This window comes from Myotis nattereri, assembly GCF_964212035.1.
Source record: "Myotis nattereri genome assembly, chromosome: 17".
NCBI lineage: Eukaryota > Metazoa > Chordata > Mammalia > Chiroptera > Vespertilionidae > Myotis > Myotis nattereri.
This window is the reverse complement of record NC_138092.1, coordinates 14,457,456-14,477,771: the sequence shown is the minus strand read 5'-3', so window position 1 is coordinate 14,477,771 and position 20,316 is coordinate 14,457,456. Positions and strand designations below refer to the sequence as shown.

At 37.5% G+C, this 20,316-nt stretch overlaps 1 protein-coding gene across 20 annotated transcripts in view; it reads right to left on the bottom strand.

The window, feature by feature from the left end:
* Window positions 1-20,316, bottom strand: part of RIMS2 (regulating synaptic membrane exocytosis 2) — a gene marked incomplete at its 5' end in the record, with an annotated part of 342,653 nt that overhangs the window by 201,673 nt on the left and 120,664 nt on the right. For all 20 annotated transcript variants that reach the window (XM_081111208.1, XM_081111209.1, XM_081111207.1 and 17 more), the window contains one exon: window positions 821-1,746. In XM_081111208.1, coding sequence (XP_080967334.1) covers window positions 821-1,746 — 926 coding nt within the window. The remainder of the gene's footprint in view (window positions 1-820; window positions 1,747-20,316) is intronic.

The window sequence follows — 20,316 nt, the reverse complement described above, 5'->3', positions numbered from 1 at the left end:
TGCATAAAGATAACCATTATAATATCATTTATAATAACAACTGGAAGTAACTGCAATGCCCCAAATAAAGGAATAGTTAGTTTATGGTATATCCTTACGAGAGAATATTAGTGCAGCCATTTAAAACATATTTCTGAAGAATATCTAATGGCTTGAGAAAAGCGAGTGATATGGTACCAATTGAAAAAAAATCCTAACACATACATAGGAAAAAGGGAAGAAATACAACGAAATGTTAATAATGGTTACATTTGGGGAACAGGATTATGGATAACTTGTATTTCACTCTTTACACTCTGAGGAATTTTTCAGACGTTCTCTAGTAAACATATTGTTACAGTGGGGCCTTGACTTACGAGTTTAATTCGTTCCGAGACCGAGCTCGTTAAGGAGCTCCTTAACTCAAATTACTCTATCAACTCAATGCAAAAAATCGGCGGAGAGACAGCTGGTATCTCAAAAAACTCGTTAGTAGGGACCCTCGTAAATCAAGGCCCCACTGTACTTTTAAAAGGAAACACAAAAGAGGTTATGCAGCTAATAGATAAAAATATGCCATCAAGTAGCGTAAGAAAATTTTCAGAAACAAAGCAAAAAACAAAAAACAAAACAAAACAGTTTTAAAAATAACAGACCTACAAAGGATGTTCACATTTTATACCTGGAAATTTTCTTCACGCGACCAACACCATTAAAACACTTTTTAAATAAAAGTAGGAATATCTAACTTTTAAATGTCTACTCCCAAGTACAACCTCAAACAAAGAACTCTCATCTAATCAATTGCAGGGAGTTGTGTGGTCACAATGGAGCAGCTTACCTTTCTCACTGACACTCTCACTTTCAATCTCAACATCATCACAGCTTGTGTATTCGGGTGTGGAAGCGAGTTCCTCCTCCGAGCTGCTCAGTGACACCTGGCGCATTTTACCTCCTTTCTTGGATTTGTGAGGCTTCGGTGGCGGCGGTCGCACCGACTCGGATTGGTCGGAGCTGAGAGAATCATTCCTGAGCATCGTTTCCATTTTTTCCCGTTTCGTTTTCCTCACAGCGGAGCTAGGGTCTAAGTGGTGTTGCTTCCTTAGGGAGTCGGTCCGCCTCATGTCTTGTCGATCAATGGGTATTGGGCTCCTCCGGGGGGTCGGAGGGCTATGGTTTGTGGTCCTTTGTGGATATGAACTTGGCCCCTGAGCCTCTCGAGTTCTTTCCATGGAATAGGATCGCTGATTTTCCATGGCAGCTCTACGTTCAGATATAGATCTCTGCCTTGATGGCCGCTCCATCCTTAGCACAGAAATCCTGGAATCTTCCAGTTCAGCATTTGCCAAAGAAACATCACTATGTCTTCTCTCGTGCCGTGCTCTGGACACTTCGGCATGAATGCGCATTTGTTCCTCATAGGGCTGTGGCTTGACTGGATAACGGGCCAAATTTGGATCACTGCGATAGCGTGCCTGGTATTCCTCCTCTCTCCTCTGTCTCTCATACTCATCTCTGCTTTCCACGTCCTCGTCATCGACAATATACTCTTTGGAATGCCTATGACTTCTCCTATTGGGGTCCCTGTAATTTATGTGATCAGATTCTTCATAAAACTGAGGTTCGCGCTGAGACCGCCTGTCAGCATAATCTGATGGAGACCTAGGCATTGCGCTATCTGAAGGCGCATACTGTGAATATTCCTCTCTTTCTTCCCGTTGGTCGTATCTCCTATTCTGATCTCTGGACACTGATGGACTTCTTTTCCTAAGTAATCAAAGAAAAAAAATGATGAGAAGAGCAACGTTTAAATAATTCTACATTTCATTGATTCACAGAAAGGTTGGTGGATACATTCAAATGGTTCTTTTTGCTTCTTTGTTAAACTTCATTTCAAACTCATGCCAAAACAAACGTTTTACTTAAATGCATTCTATTTAGTTCAAATAGGAAATTCAAAAGAGACTTTTGATGTGGTTATTAAAAGACTGATACACTACATATGAAATGTACTTATTCAGAACTTAGATAACCATCAAATTCTGCTGATGTAAAACAGTTTTTTCTAATTTCCTTGCCTGGCTCCAACTTCAGCTATCTCCTAACTGTTATTCAGAAACTTTAAAAAAAAAAAAATCCCACCTTCCATTCTCTCCATTCTGACACCTTGGTATGAAAATTGCTTAACAAAATAATGAAGTCAAACTGACTTGGCTCAAGAGTTGAATACTTTCTAACTAAAGCTAAGTGTTGTCGCTAAGTGAAACAAGCCAGTCAGAGAACAAGTATCATAGGATCTCACTCATGGGTGGAATCTAGTGAACAAAATAAACTGACAAACAAAATAGATCCAGAGACACAGAAGCATGGGACATACTGATGATTCTCAGAGTAAAGGTGGGCATAGGCGAGTGGGGGGTGGGAGAGATTAACCGAAAATGTATATGCATATATGCATAACCCATGAACACAGACAATAGGGCGGTGAAGGCCTGGCAGGGCTGAGTGGGATGGAGGGGGTCAATGGAGAAAAAAGGGGGACATCTGTAATACTTTCAACAATAAAGATAAACTTTTTAAAAAATCATTTTTCATTCATCCATCTATGTAAGTCACTTCTGGCATCGGGTCCTCTGAGTCTTCCTCTCATCATCACAGCTCCAGCCGTTCCTTTCTGCTCTAACTTGAAATAAGCAATTTAAATAAGTGCCAATAATGACTTATTCATCACAAAACCCCTGAAGTCAGGAAGGACTGCTATTCTTATGCCACCTTCATTAAGGATGATAGGCCAGCTCGATGACATTCCCCAAGCGTCACATCTGACCCCTCATATTCCTTATAGCCTCAGAGAAAGACACTATATGTTGTATCTGCCCCCTCCCCCCCCGCAACACTGATACAGCCAGAGGGACCTGGCAGTCACACTCAGTATTAATGCTTTTTGTCAACAAAATATACACCTTGTCCTCTTCTCGGGCACGAACTCAGAAAATGTCGACCGCTAGCCATGAGAAGCAATGGAACTGGGATCCTGAATGTGACAGAAGAGGTTTAGAATAGCTGCTATGAAAACTGTGTCAGAAGACATGAACGGGAGATAATGAAATAGTGGGATCACTTGAATTTATGGGATCGCTTGAATGTAAAGATGACCAATGTTAGACAGCACAGTTGTGAATTTCTCAGACAGTATTTTTTGATCCGAAAGCAAGAACAGAGAAAAGATACATGTGGAATGATGTAACCCAACAACATCATCTCTGTCCTCTAAAGTCTCCTGTGTGTCCCTGGGTCCCTTTCCCCCATACCTGCAGTACAGTTTGTGGACGTATCAATGAGGGTTCATTACAGAAAACACAAGTCACTCTGGGTTTTCCAGGTAGAAAAGGTTTTAATAAAGGAATCAGAAGCTACAAAACTGGTATCTCATTGTAGTTCTGGTTTGCATTTCCTCAACAGCTAGTGAAGTTGAGCATCTTTTCAGATATCTATTAGTCATTTGCGTGTCTTCTTGGGAGAAGTGTGTTTGGGGTCCTCTGCCCATTTTTTAAAATATGTTTTTATTGATTTCAGAAAGAGGCAGGGAGAGTGAGAGAGGGGTAGAAACGTGAATGATGATAGAGAATCACTGATGGGCTGCCTCCTGCATGCTCTCCACTGGGGATCGAGCCTGCAACCCGGACATGTACCCTGACCAGGAATCCAACCGTGATCTTCTGGTTCATGGGTCGACGCTCAACCACTCAGCCACGACGGCCAGGCAAGAGGGTAAATGATTTTAAAACTCTCTCCAATTTCTTAGGAACTATGATATTATAATATTGATACCACAACTTCATCAAGTTAATATGCCTAAATGAAAGCTTAAAGCATCACAAAAACAAAACAAAAAACAACAACAATACAAATATACTCCTGTCAAGATGAATATTTTTAGCATAGTCATATCTCACTAACTGGCTAGTTATATCTATAGACTTTACTACAATACTGAGATAAATGAAAATTTCTCTAAAGAATGTGAAAGCATCAGTTCCTTCTCAAAATGACCGTCTAACCTCCATTAGATGCAGACTTTATCCTAAGAATTCAAGTACATTTGGATATGTAAAAAATCATGTAATTTTTCCAACCTAAGTTAATGAACATAGAGTGTCTCTAGAAATGCAGCAGTCACTCATAAGCCTTACTTAATAGCAAGAAATTGGTACTGTTCCAAGAGTAAAATCCTAGAGTTTCACCGATGTATATGATACATAGGAAATAATTGTTTAAATTTTATTTGGAGGTTGTTTGATTAAATAAATTCTACTTTCTGTAAAATTCAATCTGAGCTGAATAAGAAATTATGTAGCTATACATAAACATATGAATGAAGTAACAATTTTCAGAAAATGTTAAAGGGGAAATTGGATATTTTGAAGGCAATTCAACATAATGGTGACTTTCTTCCTCGCGGAACTTCCCTGGGTAATCTTATGCATTTCTATCCAAGATTACCAATAACACCTCTAAAATGCTGGGTTTCGTGAGGGCTGGCAACCTGGATCTAAGGAGGCTGAAACAGACGAGGTGGTCAACCACTGAATTAGAGAACACATGTTGAATTAGAGAACTGATTAAATCTCCCTTAAACTATCTCTACTTTTCATGGTTTGTTCTTTTTTTTCTATATTGAAACCCACTGATGGCTAAAATAGTCTAGTTATTTCCTTTCCCTTTGTGCCCCAGCAGTAAACAGCACCTCAAGTGAAAGGAAGGAACTACTTTTATTAGTGGTGTAACTCAGCTCCATTATATGTTAATTTGGCTCTTGTCGCTGGGCTTCAGAAACCAACTCTTGTTTATAAAATGACTTCTTTGGCAAAATATATTTTGAGTATCAATCACTTTACAACTAAATATTTAGAACAAAAACTTCTTTGCAACTTAGGGATGTCTAGTAATATACTTAACATCTAGTATTATATTTAACATCTAGTAATATATTTAACATCTACTATTATAGGACAGAAGTAGAATAAAAAGTAAAACAGAACACTTAAGTCCCTGAGGAATTAGCATGAATTTTTTAAAGTAAGTAGGATATAAATATAGTGAGCCTTTAATAACACAAGGAATATATTTCATTTTATTAATAAATAAGAATATTTACTTAGATAATTCAGTTCCAGTAAAAAGAATATTAACAATTCGCCCTTAGCAAGTCATATAAGTGCTTTTTAAAAATCATACCTTCAATAAATTAAATTCAATATTAAATCCAGCAATCACTTTATTCTAGAGATTATAAAATTTGCCTAAAACATGTGAATCATATTGTAGATACTGATTTGTATTGGATTTAAGTAAAAATAGAATAGTGGTGACAATTTCTGAAATTTCTGAAACTATTGTCACTGTTACTTAACATGGAATTAGGTTTCTAAAAATATGGTTAAGTTACCTTACAGTATATTAAAGGTATGCTAGGAGGTAAGATTTTATTCTAAAGAATATTCTTACCAAACAATAAAGAATCTAAAATTAGTTACTCCAAAATATTAAAATACCCTGTCAAAACAATTTTTAACAACTATATTGTGAATTATTGCATATTCTATTTTGACATATTTTTCAGGAATTGATGAAAATTCAACTACTGTATCTCTAATCTCTAGCTTCGCTACTGGTCTTTATAAACAAGCCTTAGTATTTATTATTATCAGTTGGAAAGTATTTTATAGGTAAAATAATATAATGATAGTTTCTAAACTTCCCTATATAATCATGAGCATTTAACAGTATCTGACCCATAAATTATAATTCAGAAAAATAGAGCAACTCATCTAAGATATTACACCTCACTTAATCCTTCAAAGACTATGAAAAATTAAGAGGCAGAATCCAAAATTATGCCTTTCTTTAGAATAAAATGTATTTGTGACATTATATAGTGCTTTAATTTTTATGCCTATACATTCTATCAATCTCAATTTCTGACCAATACAATATCAGTATATATTTATATTCACTCTATATTAGCCTAATACCTTTTCATCTTCTCTTTATTGAAACCTAGATTGTTAGAATCGTTTTCTTTTTCACTACATTATAGTCACCTTAATTGGAACCAGTTTATAGAAAATCACATATAGAAATATACTATTTCAACTTTAATCAGAAGCATTTCTGTTCATTGTTTATAACTGTTGTAATATGAACTAACCATCAATCTACGTATTTCTAAATATTCTAGCTATGTATTCACACTTGACTAGATAGTTTGAGCAAGAAACTACCAATTAATCTCTTTAAAATTTCATGTCTAAAAATTATACTGACTGATGGGGAAACTCTAAATGAAAAGATTCTTTCCCAATTAAAGTTACTTTCCCAATTTCCCAAAGGCAGTCTCAATGCATATACTGTACAGTAATTCATTGTATTTTTACATAGCTTCTTTTTTAATATTTACAACATTTACATGCCTATGTAGTTTCTGTTATCATGCCACCGGTATATTATCAATACTGACCATACATACACTATAAAATAATTAAGTTTCTGAAAATATAATCCAGTAAGCATGTAAAAACGTTTATAAGGACAGTAAATGATTAGATGGAAATAAGTTTTAATGTCCATATGTTTTTAACTTTTAAGACCTATGTAATTTTTCAAAATCATAAGGACACTAAGAGTAGAGTGAAGGATTAAAAATTAGTAATTTCTGTAAATTCAAATTGCATATTATTACAGTTAAGTGCTATGTATATGAAAGTGTCTTAGTCATAATCTTTATTACAGAGCTCATTTTAAAAACTGTCATTTTATAAATGAAAAAACAGAAACAACATTTAAAGAATCAATAATCTGAAAAAAGACCATCTTTTTTAAAGCTTTCTACTGCATGGATACTGCTAAATACACTAAAATGATACCTCATTCATTCAATTACACATGCTAACCATATAGTTTAAACATAACATTGCAATCAAATGGTGAAACTTGAAGCTGTTAAGACACATCAAATCAAGGATTTAAAAGACATATACGATCCTATAAAACATGAAATATATAGGGTCCATTCCTATAATTCCTACAAAAAGCTTTTAACAAATCAAACCATTTATATTTATTAAAAACCATAAAACAGATTTATCTTTTATTACATACCACAATAGTTAACAAATAGTTACAGTTTTACCTTTTGCTCAACCAATGCACATCTGTCGAGCACGAAGCATCATGTTGACAAAAAATGCATGGACACAGGGCCAGGCGGTGCTTTCACTTAATCCTTCTAGCTCTAGCAAAATCACAGGAGCCATCCTTAATCAGATGATTTGAATGTCTCTGTTTGCTTACCATCATTTTATTTCAAAAGCCAATTACTGAAAAGTTACACATAAAACAACATTCATTCGCGGGTGGAGTCATAAAATCCTCTAGGAACGGGCCTGTTAAGGAAAAGGTTATTCTTTAATGCTGTTACTCTGTGACTGTATATAGCTCCAGGTCAAGGGAGAATGTACCCTGTAAGGAGGATTATGGTACTTAGCTGATTAGTGCTTCACAGTACTGGACGCCAAATGCATCCTACATCCAAAGCATTTCTAGACAATATACTCAAAACAGACTCAGAAATGTGTAAGCCATGTTCTCCTATATGAATGATAGTATTTTTAAAATAACAAAATTCATTGTTTTTGTTATTGATAAGTCTACTACACTGCTTTTCCTATGAAATGTATACTGATAATGAAAGACGGCGATGGTTTAATAGGTCTATTCTATAATTTCTTTTCAATTATTCAAGTGAATGTTTCCCCAAAGTGGTTATGGGGGCAGACAGTAGTAGTTTCTGTAGAAATTTTATAAAAAATGTGTTTCATAAACTGAAAAGTTGGTTAGACACTGAGTTTAAATCAAGCTTCGCTTATTCTAATTTATCATTTAACCTCTCAATGCCTCTAGTCCAGTGATGGCAAACCTATGACACGCGTGTCAGAGGTGACACGCGAACTCATGTTTTTGGTTGATTTTTCTTTGTTAAATAGCATTTAAATATATAAAATAAATATCAAAAATATAAGTTTTTGTTTTGCTATGGTTGCAAATATAAAAAAATGTCTATATGTGACATGGCACCAGAGTTAAGTTAGGGTTTTTCAAAATGCTGACACGCCGAGCTCAAAAGGTTCGCCATCACTGCTCTAGTCAATCATTCAAAGAAAATAAAAACAGAAAAGAAGGAAACACCACAAATACCCTTTATACCTAAAGCCAATTATCTAGGTGTTACTATTACACTTCTGAAAATTACATTTAACTATTTTAATAAACTTAAATAAAACTAAGAAGAGGCCAGTGTTGGAAGAGTGGGAAGAGGTGCAAAAGTCCTGCACTGTTTTCTGGTCTCCTGCGTTTCACATTTAAATGCGGGTCTAGGATATGTGGCGGCACCATCCTCCATCTGTGCAGAATCCATACAGAATATTTTCCTAGAATTAAGTATGGATCTTGGAGAGATTGTGAGAGGTGTGAGGACAAATAAAGGCCTTTCTCTCCTCTGGGATTCCTAAAAATGACTTAGTAGATTCTTGAAGCAGAAATGCAATAAAAATTCAAGATAATTCATTTTCATAGGAATGTTAACCAATAATAAAGTCCAACCATTTATACCCCATAGTTCATAATAAACTGGGGGGAAAAAAATCCCACAGAAGATGTTGATTCTTCCAAGCTTGTAAGTCCAGAAATTTCAGAAACAACATTATAGTATTAGCCAAAACTCACACTACTGATTTTTCTTATTTGTAGTATACCAAGACAAACTCACAAAATACCCAAAATACTACTCTTAAGTAAACAAGCAAAAGATGTGCCTTCAAAGCATGAATCTTGAAAATATCAACCTCTTCACTCTCCGAAATACTGAATCTCTCTTGTGCTATTTTGTTAATTTGTAAGAGTGATTTGAGAACTTAAGTGGTTGTTTTCAGAGATGTAGAGAAAACTATATTGCTTGACATAGGGAGAGATGAAGAGTTAAAGGAAAGCTGCTTCTTAGTAACAGAACAGCAAGAGTCTTTGAAAAATAGAGCTGCAGCTCTATCAATTAGCCTGCCACTAACCTGCATGAGAATACAACTCAATCAAATTATTTCCGAGAGTGACCGGTACAAAGAAAGCACTTGCTAAACCAGATTTTTCTTGGAAGAGAATTCATGGTAACAAATCAATACAGTACTGTTTGGAGCAACTACCATGACAAAACAAAAAACATACAAGAGATATTTCATTTAAAAGTTGGAATCTTCATTATACCAGTATTTGTGGCAATAGATATTTTCCTATGTACCTCCTCCTATATGTATGTTTATGTGCCAATAAGTACACACATAGCATCATATATATATATATATATATATATATATATATATATATATATATATTTGATACAAAGCTGAAGAAACTGACATAAATTGGTTCTACATAATCTGCAATTCCTATCTGGCTCAATTAAATCAATGAAAGAAACCCAACATATCTTCCAGAATGTTCTCCCTCAGGCAGAGAAAACAGCACCTGCCATCTGCGTGCCAGCGTGATATGCGGGTGCTCCTCAGCTCCCTCCACCAGCGTCACACTGCTTCAATGAGGCATCAGTCAGCCCCTCTGGCTGCAGTGTATTCTCTTCAGGACAGGCACCCTGGAATCTTTATACTTCCAGTCCAGTAAAATACTGTAAAATGGACTCGTTGGCAGACTGTCTTCAAAAGTGACTGTTTTCAAAAGTGGTATATACACACTAATATCTTGGGGTGTCACTGTTTTCACTTCATTCCTACTCTCAGAAAGTCTACCCCAAACACACATAAAAACATTAAAACATGATAGGCATTTTAAGAACTATTTACCAAGGTAGAGAAAATAGCATTGCCCCCCAGAGAGCAAAACTTCCATAAAACACCTCCTTTTTAAGTACCTGTTCTGTTCTTGAAACCTCTTACTAGCGTGTTCCCCACACTCTTTTTTTTTAAAAAATATATTTTATTGATTTTTTACAGAGAGGAAGGGAGAGAGAGAGAGAGTCAGCAACATCAATGAGAGAAACATCGACCAGCCGCCTCCTGCACATCCCCCACCGGGGATGTGCCCGCAACCCAGGTACATGCCCTTGACCGGAATCGAACCTGGGACCTTTCAGTCCGCAGGCCGACGCTCTATCCACTGAGCCAAACCGGTTTCGGCCCCACACTCTTTTTAAAAATTTATCTTTATTGTTGAAAAGTATTACAGATGCCCCTTTTCCTTCTACACTGACCCCCTCCACTCCACACCCACCCCCCACCCCCAGGCCTTCCCCACACTATTGTCTGTGTCCACGGGTTATGCATATATGCGTATAAATTTTTTGGTTAATCTCTCCCCACCCACCTTCACCTTCCCTCTGAGATTCATCAGTCTGTTTCATGCTTCTATGTCTCTGGATCTATTTTGTTCATCAGTTTATTTTGTTCATTAGATTCCACATATGAGTGAGACCACACACTCTTTTGTTTAAAAAAACAACAACAGTGATGCTTACTGAAGTAAGGCCCCAAATAAGTAGAACCATAATGTCTGGAAGACACTGGCGGGGCTGAGCTTTGTTAAAGAAGGCTGTTAAATTTCACCAAGTGCTTCTGAAACACGATGTTCTCTTTTAACCACCACATTGCAAGAGGGATGTCAATGAAGAGGCTTGTTTGAGACATTGAGGATGATGAGATGCCCAGATTAGACACTGCAGTTAGGACTTTCTTTTGAATGTATCCATGTTTTTTAATATAAATCCTGCCCCCCCCCCCAAAAAAAATTATTCCTTTTTACCACTTTTATAGCAAAGTTTCTTCAGTAGTCTTAAAAATACCTGATAGAAAATAATATCACATTGTGAACTTAATTGCTTAACCTTTAATTTATGCCTGTTCTCTAAAAATGTGTTATATAACAGGCTAAAAATAGGTGAATTTTTGGATTACTTAAAGTCTTCTGAATGAAGAAAATAGAACATGTATTTTGGAAAGAACTGTAAGGAATATCTGTTGTTTGGCCCTCTACCATCTGTCTTCCTTCTTTCTTGAAAGAGAAGGAATGGCTCCTCCATCCTCAGCTTTGTAGTTTGGACTGAATTGAGTACGTCCCTGCGTAATACCTACCACAATGAGCAAAGCTGGGCCCGTCACAGTGACTCTTACAGACAGACTCTGTCTGACGGTGCCGAGACCCAGACTCCCTGTGTTAGCAGTGAGGATCCGGGTGACCTCAGAGCTACTAGAAGTCAATTTAGGGTCATGAATTGGAAGAATCCTCCCAAAATGGAGTAAAAATCCACTTAGTGAGAACTGAACATAGAAAGAAATTAGGTCCATGTTATATGAAATTCAGGATCGATCCTCACCTGATTCAACATGTACCTCTCGAGTTCTCAATCAGGTAAATCAATCAATTCCCTTTATGTGTTAAGCCAGTTTCAACCGGGTTTTCTATTCCTTGCACCTGAAGTCTTCTTGACTAACACAGAGTCTGCGACACAGACTCTAAAGTCACAGTAAACTTCCTCATCAGCTGTCACAAGTTCGTGAACTCTGTGTCCACGCACACTGAAAAGTAAGAACGCTGGGACCCTTACGTACTCCATAGTCAACGCTCCTTATCCAGTGGTGCTCTGGAGCCAAGAGGCAGGCTACTGTCAGCATCTATCTCCTCCTAACTCTGTGTGTTCAGTGACGTCACACTGATGGCTTTAAACCAGCCATGTTGGAAATATTTACATCATGAATATTTGCAAATGCTACAAATCAGGGCTTTTCCCCCTTTGGAGAAGTGATCCTATATAATAAAAGCCTAATATGCAAAGTATCCAGTCATCTGGGCAACTGTTCAACCAATCAAAGTGTAATATGCTAATGATATGCTAAGGCCGCTCAACCGCTCACTATGACGTGCACTGACCACCAGGGGGCAGACACTCTGACCGGTAGGTTAGCTTACTGCTGGGGTCCGGCCGATCAGGACTGAGCGAGACGGGCTGGAGACGCCCTGGAGTCCTCCTGCAGTGCCTCCCCGGCTGGCCAACCTCCACATTCCTCTCTGGCCCCAATCATGCACCAGGGAGGTCACTTGGCCTGGCCTGTGCCCTCTCGCAATCCAGGACCCCTAAGGGGATGTCGGAGAGCCGGTTTTGGCCCGATCCTGCAGGCCAGGCCGAGGGACCCCACTGGTGCACAAATTCATGCACCGGGCCTCTAGTTGTTAAATATTTATCAGCATACAATTGCTTCTACCACACTGCTCAGTTAAACTGGAGCCTGAAAAGAGTGCAATGATTAGTTAAACGGCTATAACTGACAGCTGTAGAGTTAATGATACTTTCCAAAAGAACTAAAAATAGGAAAACAAAACTCCTCAAGTTTTAATTTAATGACACGTGAAAAATCTTTGCAATTCTTTGAATATGGCATTCCACCCCCAGATCCTACACTCTTTTGTTTGAGTTGCACGTTGTGACAGCGTTTAAGTGTATTTATAAAATCAGAACATTTTAGAGCTTAAAAAAAACCTTGATTTTCAAAGATCCAATGGTCAGTGATGACAGCAGGCAGGGAAAGAGGATGTCAAACTGTGCATTTCAAGTTCCCCAGTGAGTCAGCCACATAGAGAAAACTGAAAGCAGTTACCACTAGATGGCACTAGATTATATAACTGAATCTACACTTTGAGGTATCCACAAAAAACTGTTCTCATTTTTCTAGACCTTTATGTTCTACAAAGTCCCTTTTACATTATTTCATTTATTAGAATTATTTACATCATAATCCTTTGAAGAAATATTTCAAATGGCATAAAATAAAATACAGGAAACAATAAAGTAGAAACAGAAAATCAGGATCAAACTCAGAAGTAGTAGAGGCCAGAAATGAAAGTTGGGTCAAAATTTAGAAAGGGCTCATGTACCATGCTAACCATTTTGGACTGATATCCTATAGACAAAGGGGAGGTCATCAGATGTTTTGTGGTAGCAAGTTAACTCATGCAACAGTCTGCTGACTAACCCAAGGAGCAGGAATTAGTGTAGTTGTAGGAAGAATAACTGGTTTATTCCAATGATCCTGGTAAGAAATGATGAAGTCCTTAACTAAGGCAGTGGGAGGAAATAAAACGAAATATATTTAGGAGGTTAAATCTGTGAAATTTTCTGACAGAGTAGATATAGGTGCTAAAGAAAAAGAGCAAAACAAAAGTTGACTACATTTTTTTTCTTGAAGGACTAAATGAATAATATGTAGAATATAGGAAAATGAAAAGGTTTTTAGGGAAATATATGCTCTCTTGTCCAATATTTCATAAATGATGCTGAACAGTAAGAATCTGGCCATGTTTCTCCATCACTGAACAAAAGAGAAGCCAACATGAGCACCTTTGTCTACTTGGATTATATCTCTATAGTGGATATGTGCTTCAATACATGTGTGTGATAAAGAAGAGTATGAACTATTGCTTTATTGTTATTACTATTATCATTGTGGTGGTAGTGGTCGTCCTTTAGCTAAACTGAGGACTGACTATATACCAGGTAGTATTCTAGGCATTTTATATGTATCCACTCGTTCATCTTTCAAAATAATCCTATAAAGTGGGTATTGTTATCACCATCCTCATTTTTCAGATGTGTAATCGGAGTCCAAATTTATTTACCTTGCTTAAATTACACAGCTGGAAAATGACAGAGGAGGAATAGAAAGCTGCCCTCACAGCTATCAGCTTGTGGATGGCCCAGTTATGCTCTGATATGCCCCTGACAAATGTAAACAATTTCACAGAATATCAACACCGGACAAGGACTCTCTGTGACCATTATGGAACAAGGCAAAAGCAATACCACTCCATCATCAAGTCTAAACAGAGATAAAAGCAAAGAAACTGTGCAACCAAAATGACCGATCATTCCCCTCCCCAGCAGCAAAAGTGATTGTTGCTTCTCCTCTAGTAACAACGCTAACACTTCCGTTCTTCCCACCTCCTACTCAAATTGCCCTGCTTTCTAACAGCATTCAACTCAACACAGATTCCCATTTCTTTCAATCCTCCCCCAAATTACCTAATACCTACCTAAATCCTATTGCAAGCTTTCCTTCACCCCTTCTTGCTGAGACACTACACAATTTCACAAGGTATGTATGTGAACTCCCTTGTTCTAAAAAAGTAATAAAACCCAACTTTGTTTGACTAGAGAGGTGCTCCTAATTGTCTGTCTGGAGGACATCAACAGTAGGTCTTCAGGCCCCAGGCTTCTGCTCTTAAACACGGTGCTATATGTGAACACTCCTCGTACATGAAAGGTACATGATACAGGGAAACCGTCCATCTTAGAGCCAATTAAACAGCTGGGAAAACTAATAAGTATAAAATAATGCATTTGGGTTTTTAAAAAAGTAAGTACTTGCAGTTAAGGCCTTAACCTATATGCCTAATTAATAGTGATTATACATGGGAAGTTATGTAAGTTACATCGTTTTCTTATGTCTTCTGTCACAACGGAAGTGCACTATAGTCATAGCTGCTTATAAAGAATGAAAACCTGATCACCACTTTAACAAAACAGAGGCAGGGTGAGTTTTAATCTAGCTCTGTGATTAGTAGCTGTGTAACCTCAGTGTCCTGATCTATTAAGGGAATAAGAAATGAAATAAAAATTGAGTGTTCAGTGCTTATCACAAGGTGTGGCACACAGCAAGTGCTCAATGACGAAAGGCACTATTTTGGGGTATTTGTGCTTACTGGGAATGCAGAGGCCACAGAGTATAAAAAGCACGTTTACGTGAACTCAGGAGAAATATTAAATTTAAAAATATTTTTCAGGCATATTTTCCCACATCTTTTTCTTTATCCTTAGTTTACTCCTTATGCACCCTTTCTCTATGGCCCCAAATGCCTCACAGAAACAGCAGCCATTAACATTTATTGAATCCTGACTCTCTGCTAAATAGCACGCATGGTGATTTACTCGATCTCTTTTACCTCTCGCAAACAGCTCTATGAGGAAAGTTCTACTGTAATTCCCTTTGCACAAATAAGGAAAGTAAAACTTAGCTTAAGTAAAAGAAAATAAGGGAATGGCAGAGCCCAGTTTGTTTCACTCCCGAACCTGTACTCTTAGTTAAAACACTCCGTGCTTCTCCGTGTGCAGTTTAGTGAGCTGCCTCAGCTCGCCAGGGAATAAATATTAAAATGTTACTATTTTTCTCCAATCACTGCATTCAACGAAGTTCTGTTGAATGTACCTTCCCATCCCATAATGACATCTAGAACAGCTCAAGGATAGCCACCTTCAATGATGTCAGCTTGACCTGTGGGAAATTCATTGTGGTAGATACTGCTAGGGTCCTGTGATGTCAAATTTTCTTCCCCTCTGGGCACACAGAACACTGAGCTTCTCATCCCCCTTCCAGCTGGGAGAAGCCAAGAGATCGATCCCACCCGACGAGCTCTGAAGGGGAGCCGATCATTTCTGGGCCGAGGCAGTGAACAGCCCATGCCCAAATCTCCAGTCTCTCCTCCTCCGCCCACACGTGCTGGGCAGTGCAGCTGCAGCATGGAGCGCTGCTGTCGCTGAAACACATGGGCAGCACTGCTCTGGCGGGCCGTCATCCTTACCCACAGGATCACACGATCCCACACTCTCCGAGAGCAAGAGGAAACTTTCTTGTTCAAGTTCTGTCGGTTAAGCATTGAGATTATAGAGTTGCTTGTTACTGTTCTATAACCTTGCAATTATGACTAATAGACTTACACAGTCCACCCCACACATGGAAATGCAGGCTGCTCTAAACATGCATCCCTACTGCCTCTCTCTTTCAAGTATCTTTTCCTCTGTTGAAATAGGCACAAGAATGGATAGATCAGTAACTCTACCAACTAAATAGGCGACTAACCATGGAACAGGACGCTGTCATCCCCTTCCTGTCACAACCTCTGATCAGTACAAGTAGCTCAAAGATTCCCTTGGGTTGTTGTTTTTCTAGAGAACAGAATACTCCTTTCCAGTGGGATAGGAAAAGGGGGGGAAGGCCACTGTACTCCCCACTAGGCTCCAGAGTCATTACTCAAGTTGCTCTGCTACCCCTCTGCCCTTTCCCCAGCCCTCTTTCCTGTTATACAAAGTGAAGATCCCCTAAAGGTGACAGCTGAGGTAGCTACCCGTTTCTTGCTTTAGAAAGAAGTGTTGGGTCCCAGTTACTGTCAGGACTTTTGCTTAGCGATTTTTGCTTACATTAGGCTCCAGTCTCTATTTCCAAACAACAGGAAAAGACACACTCCGCATCCTATTACAATATTCAGAGTCTCATGTCATCCCAACCCGTCATGTGCAGTAGTTATTGAAGCTTATTCGATGAACATTTCAAGCCACAATGATCTATTTCAACCGTTTTTATACAGAACCACTCAGGCTGAACCCATTCACACAAATGCATGAATGACACAAATATCCCTCCAGGGAGCTTCTGTTTTCCCTTCTCTATAAGATGAAAGATTCAGACTAAAAACTAAGATCCCCTCTAATTCTACCCTACACTGATCCCATCCTACTGTATACTATACTGTTGTAAATTACGATCCCGTAATACTATATACACTGTTGTAGAATCTTTACCGCACTTCCCAGCTAGAGGAAATAAACCAAGGCAACTTTAGTAACTAGTGTCAGACTTAAGGTGAGCTCAGCTACCCTGTGCTAAGATTCTCTTTAACTTAATTCTCCTAATTTTACATGATAATCCAAAGTTTTTCTGTGTCCCAAGATTAAAACAAGTTGGAATGTTCATTTTTTTACTTTAAAATTTAAGGAGCTTTTTCCTTTATAATTGACTAAAGGTAAACAGGATCCAAAAACTACTACCAAAGTGGATATCAAATTTTTTGAATATATAACACAAACTTTTAAAAATTGATTAACATTAACGAATAATTAATAAACATAATAATGTAATCAGCAATTTTCATTTGTTCAAGGGTTCTTAAACTTCGTACTATGGGATAGTGGTCTGCAATTTTATTTTTTTAAATCTTCACCCAAAGATATGTTTTTGTTTTGTTTTTTTTTTGTTACAGAGAGAGAGGAGCTTGGGGGAGGAGTGAGAGGAACATGAATCTGTTGCCTTCCATAGGTGCCCCAACTGAGGATCGAACCTGCAATCTAAGTATGTGCCATGATCAAGAATCAAACCTGCAACCTTTTGGTGTATGGGACGACACTCCAACCAACTGAGCCACCCGGCCAGGGCAAGGGTTTGACAATTTTATAAACTAATATTCTCCTGGCTATTTCAAAATACTTAGATTTTTTTTGGTTTTCTAGAAACAAACATTGTTTATACAAATAATTATATTATTTAGATTTCTCTAATGTACTCTTCCAGAGAGAGAGTGAAAGAGAAACACAGATTTGTTTTTCCACTTATTTATGCATTCAATGGTTGATTCTAGTGTGTGCCCTGACCTGGGATCAAACCTGACTATTGGGACGACACTCCAACCAACTGAGCTAGCCAGCCAGAGCTAAAGTTACTTTCTGAATGCTAATTTTTTAATGTATAAAATAATTTCATTAAAAAAATTAATGTAGAATCTGATCTGAATAAAAAAAAATGTTACAGGTAAAGTATGTCCTAATGTTAAAAATCAAAATCAGAATGTATAGATTAAAATCTATTGTAAGCAGTGCCCAATAATTTATAGATCCCTTTTCACTCAATTTTCTTATTCCTTCATACATGTCCTCATTTCCTGCTAGCCAAAAAAGATTGTGCTAGACATGAGTGGGATTAAAAATGTTAATAAAATACATCTCTTAATGCTTTCTTAAGGTTACCCAGGCCTAGCCAAGACAATGTCTCATGCCTGCCTTAGCAGTAAGGTACAAACATTTCTGAAGCTCATCTTCAGAAGCGAATCCAATAATCAGTTAAAACTGCATCTGGCTGCAAGTCCCAGGAAATCCATCAAAGAGCATTTTGACAGGAGAGGTATTTCCTGGGCTCGCACAGGAAGCCCAACCAGGGCTGGCGCGGCACTGGCGATGCCAGCAGAGCACCAGACCCTCGGGAACGCATTGCTCCACAGTTCTGCACTCTGGATACTGCAGCTCGGGCATTTCTTGCAAATGCCAGGAAGGGAAAGCAGAGAAGCCAAAGAGGCTGCACTAGCAGACCACATTCTCTTCGTCCAGAACTGAGTCACTAGGCTGCCTGATGCTGCCATGAAAAAAATGAGCTTTTCATTCCACAGCTACTATAGCTGAGAAGAATCTACAGTAGAGGAATCGAGTGATAAATGAGAGTACAGTAGTGGGTCCTTAGTGAGATCACAGAGAGAACCTACACACCTTGTGACCCATGAACTATTGTGTTTGTTTGTTTGTTCAATTAAGTATAATTCCAAAAATAATAAATTGAATAGGGTATAATAATAATTTTACAGTAAAATTAAAAATAGTAAATATTCAGATATCTAGGTAGGACACTGAGGATCATCATCTACTGTGAAATGAAACTAAAGGCCAAAATACACCATCTCATGTAAACACACATCTTAAAATAAATCAATATATTCCAAAGCAAAATGTAAGCTTCACTGGTAAATGAAGACCTTTAAGATAAGTATTATTTTTTTTAATGTATTTTACTGATTTTTACAGAGAAGAAGGAAGAGAGATAGAGAGTTAGAAACATCAATGAGAGAGAAACATCGATCAGCTGCCTCCTGCATACTCCCTACTGGGGATGTGCCCACAACCAAGGTAGATGCCCTTGACTGGAATCAAACCTGGGACCCTTGAGTCTGCAGGCTGATGCTCTAGCCACTGAGCCAAACCGGTTAGAGCAAGATAAGTATTACTTTAAAAATTAAATTAAATGTTGAAGAAAATGTTATATGAACAAAAAGTTGTGTAAGAGAAAAACAAATGTGAAAAGAAATGAGCATGGTGATACACAATTGGTTGAAGAAGCATTTCAACAAATCCTGTCCTCTCTATTTCAAAACAAGAAAATGGCTCAGTAGAAGATTCTGAGGCACTCTCCATGTCCTTGGCGACTTCGTTAAAGGTAGCATATATTTGTAAGCTTGGATTTGTGTATTAACAAATGACTACTTACCTGGTTTCTTATCTATTAACTTTGGTAACAGAATCAATACTCATGAATTCCCCCGAGTAAAATGTTATACAACAGGATTAAAGGACTCTGTTAGCTATTATCAGCTTCTAAGAAGAGAGTCTGCAGATCTGGGTTGGAGGGGAGGGGAGACTCAACGTTTAAAGTAATAATATTAAAGTTTCTATTGATTATATGAGTACCTACAGGGGGAAAAACTCAGCTTCAACTTCTTTGAAAAGCTTTTTAAATAGACCTGACTTAAAAATGGTAAATCAAACTATTAATGGAAGTATTCAATGTTTATTTATCGTAAGTAGAATTGGTGTTTTGGTTATTTAAAAATGAATGCTTTTAGAAATATCCCAATAAATTGTAAAAGTTTTTCAACTCTCTTCTTTCCTGGCACCCTCTTTAATCTCTTCTTTTCATGAGAATTTGCCCCTAACAAATCAGTTACAACTGAAAATTATGATTGTGAAGCAGACATGACAACTCCTGAATAAAACTGTCTTGGGATGCCCTTCCAATGCAAAAATCATAGATAAAATACAGTTTGGGATTACTGTATGAGTTCAAACGTGTGTGTAACATTAAAATCAATTTTCCTGGCTCTACAAAAATGTCAGTAAGAAAACTGACAACTATTTCACTGTGATTATGCATTTATTATTTCCCTTTTGATTTAACATATTACTTCATAAAGAAGAAAACTTTAAATGAATATTAAAAGAGTTGTTCTCTGAGCACCCTTCATGCCTGAATATAAACAAATTCAAATCAGATGTGACAGTAAACAATTTGTAATGTAAAACTATAAAGTAAAATAAGACATTAATTTTACGAAACTCTGACAAAACAAATAACTAGGATGTTCTCTAACACTTTTCTGAAAGTTACCAAAAGTTGTCTCCCTCAAAGACAATATAGAAAATTATATAAGTAATACACTGCAACTACCCAGCAGTAGATACAGGATAAGAAAAAAATATAGGATTCTAAATATATACTTTCAGATAAGAAGCCATGTACAACAGGGAAGATCCAGTACATTTCAATCATTCGCATTAAAAATATATGACTTACCTACTAAACCCCAAGCCTACTCTTTCAGCTCTGCTTAGAGTTGTTAACAGGAAACATCGTGGAA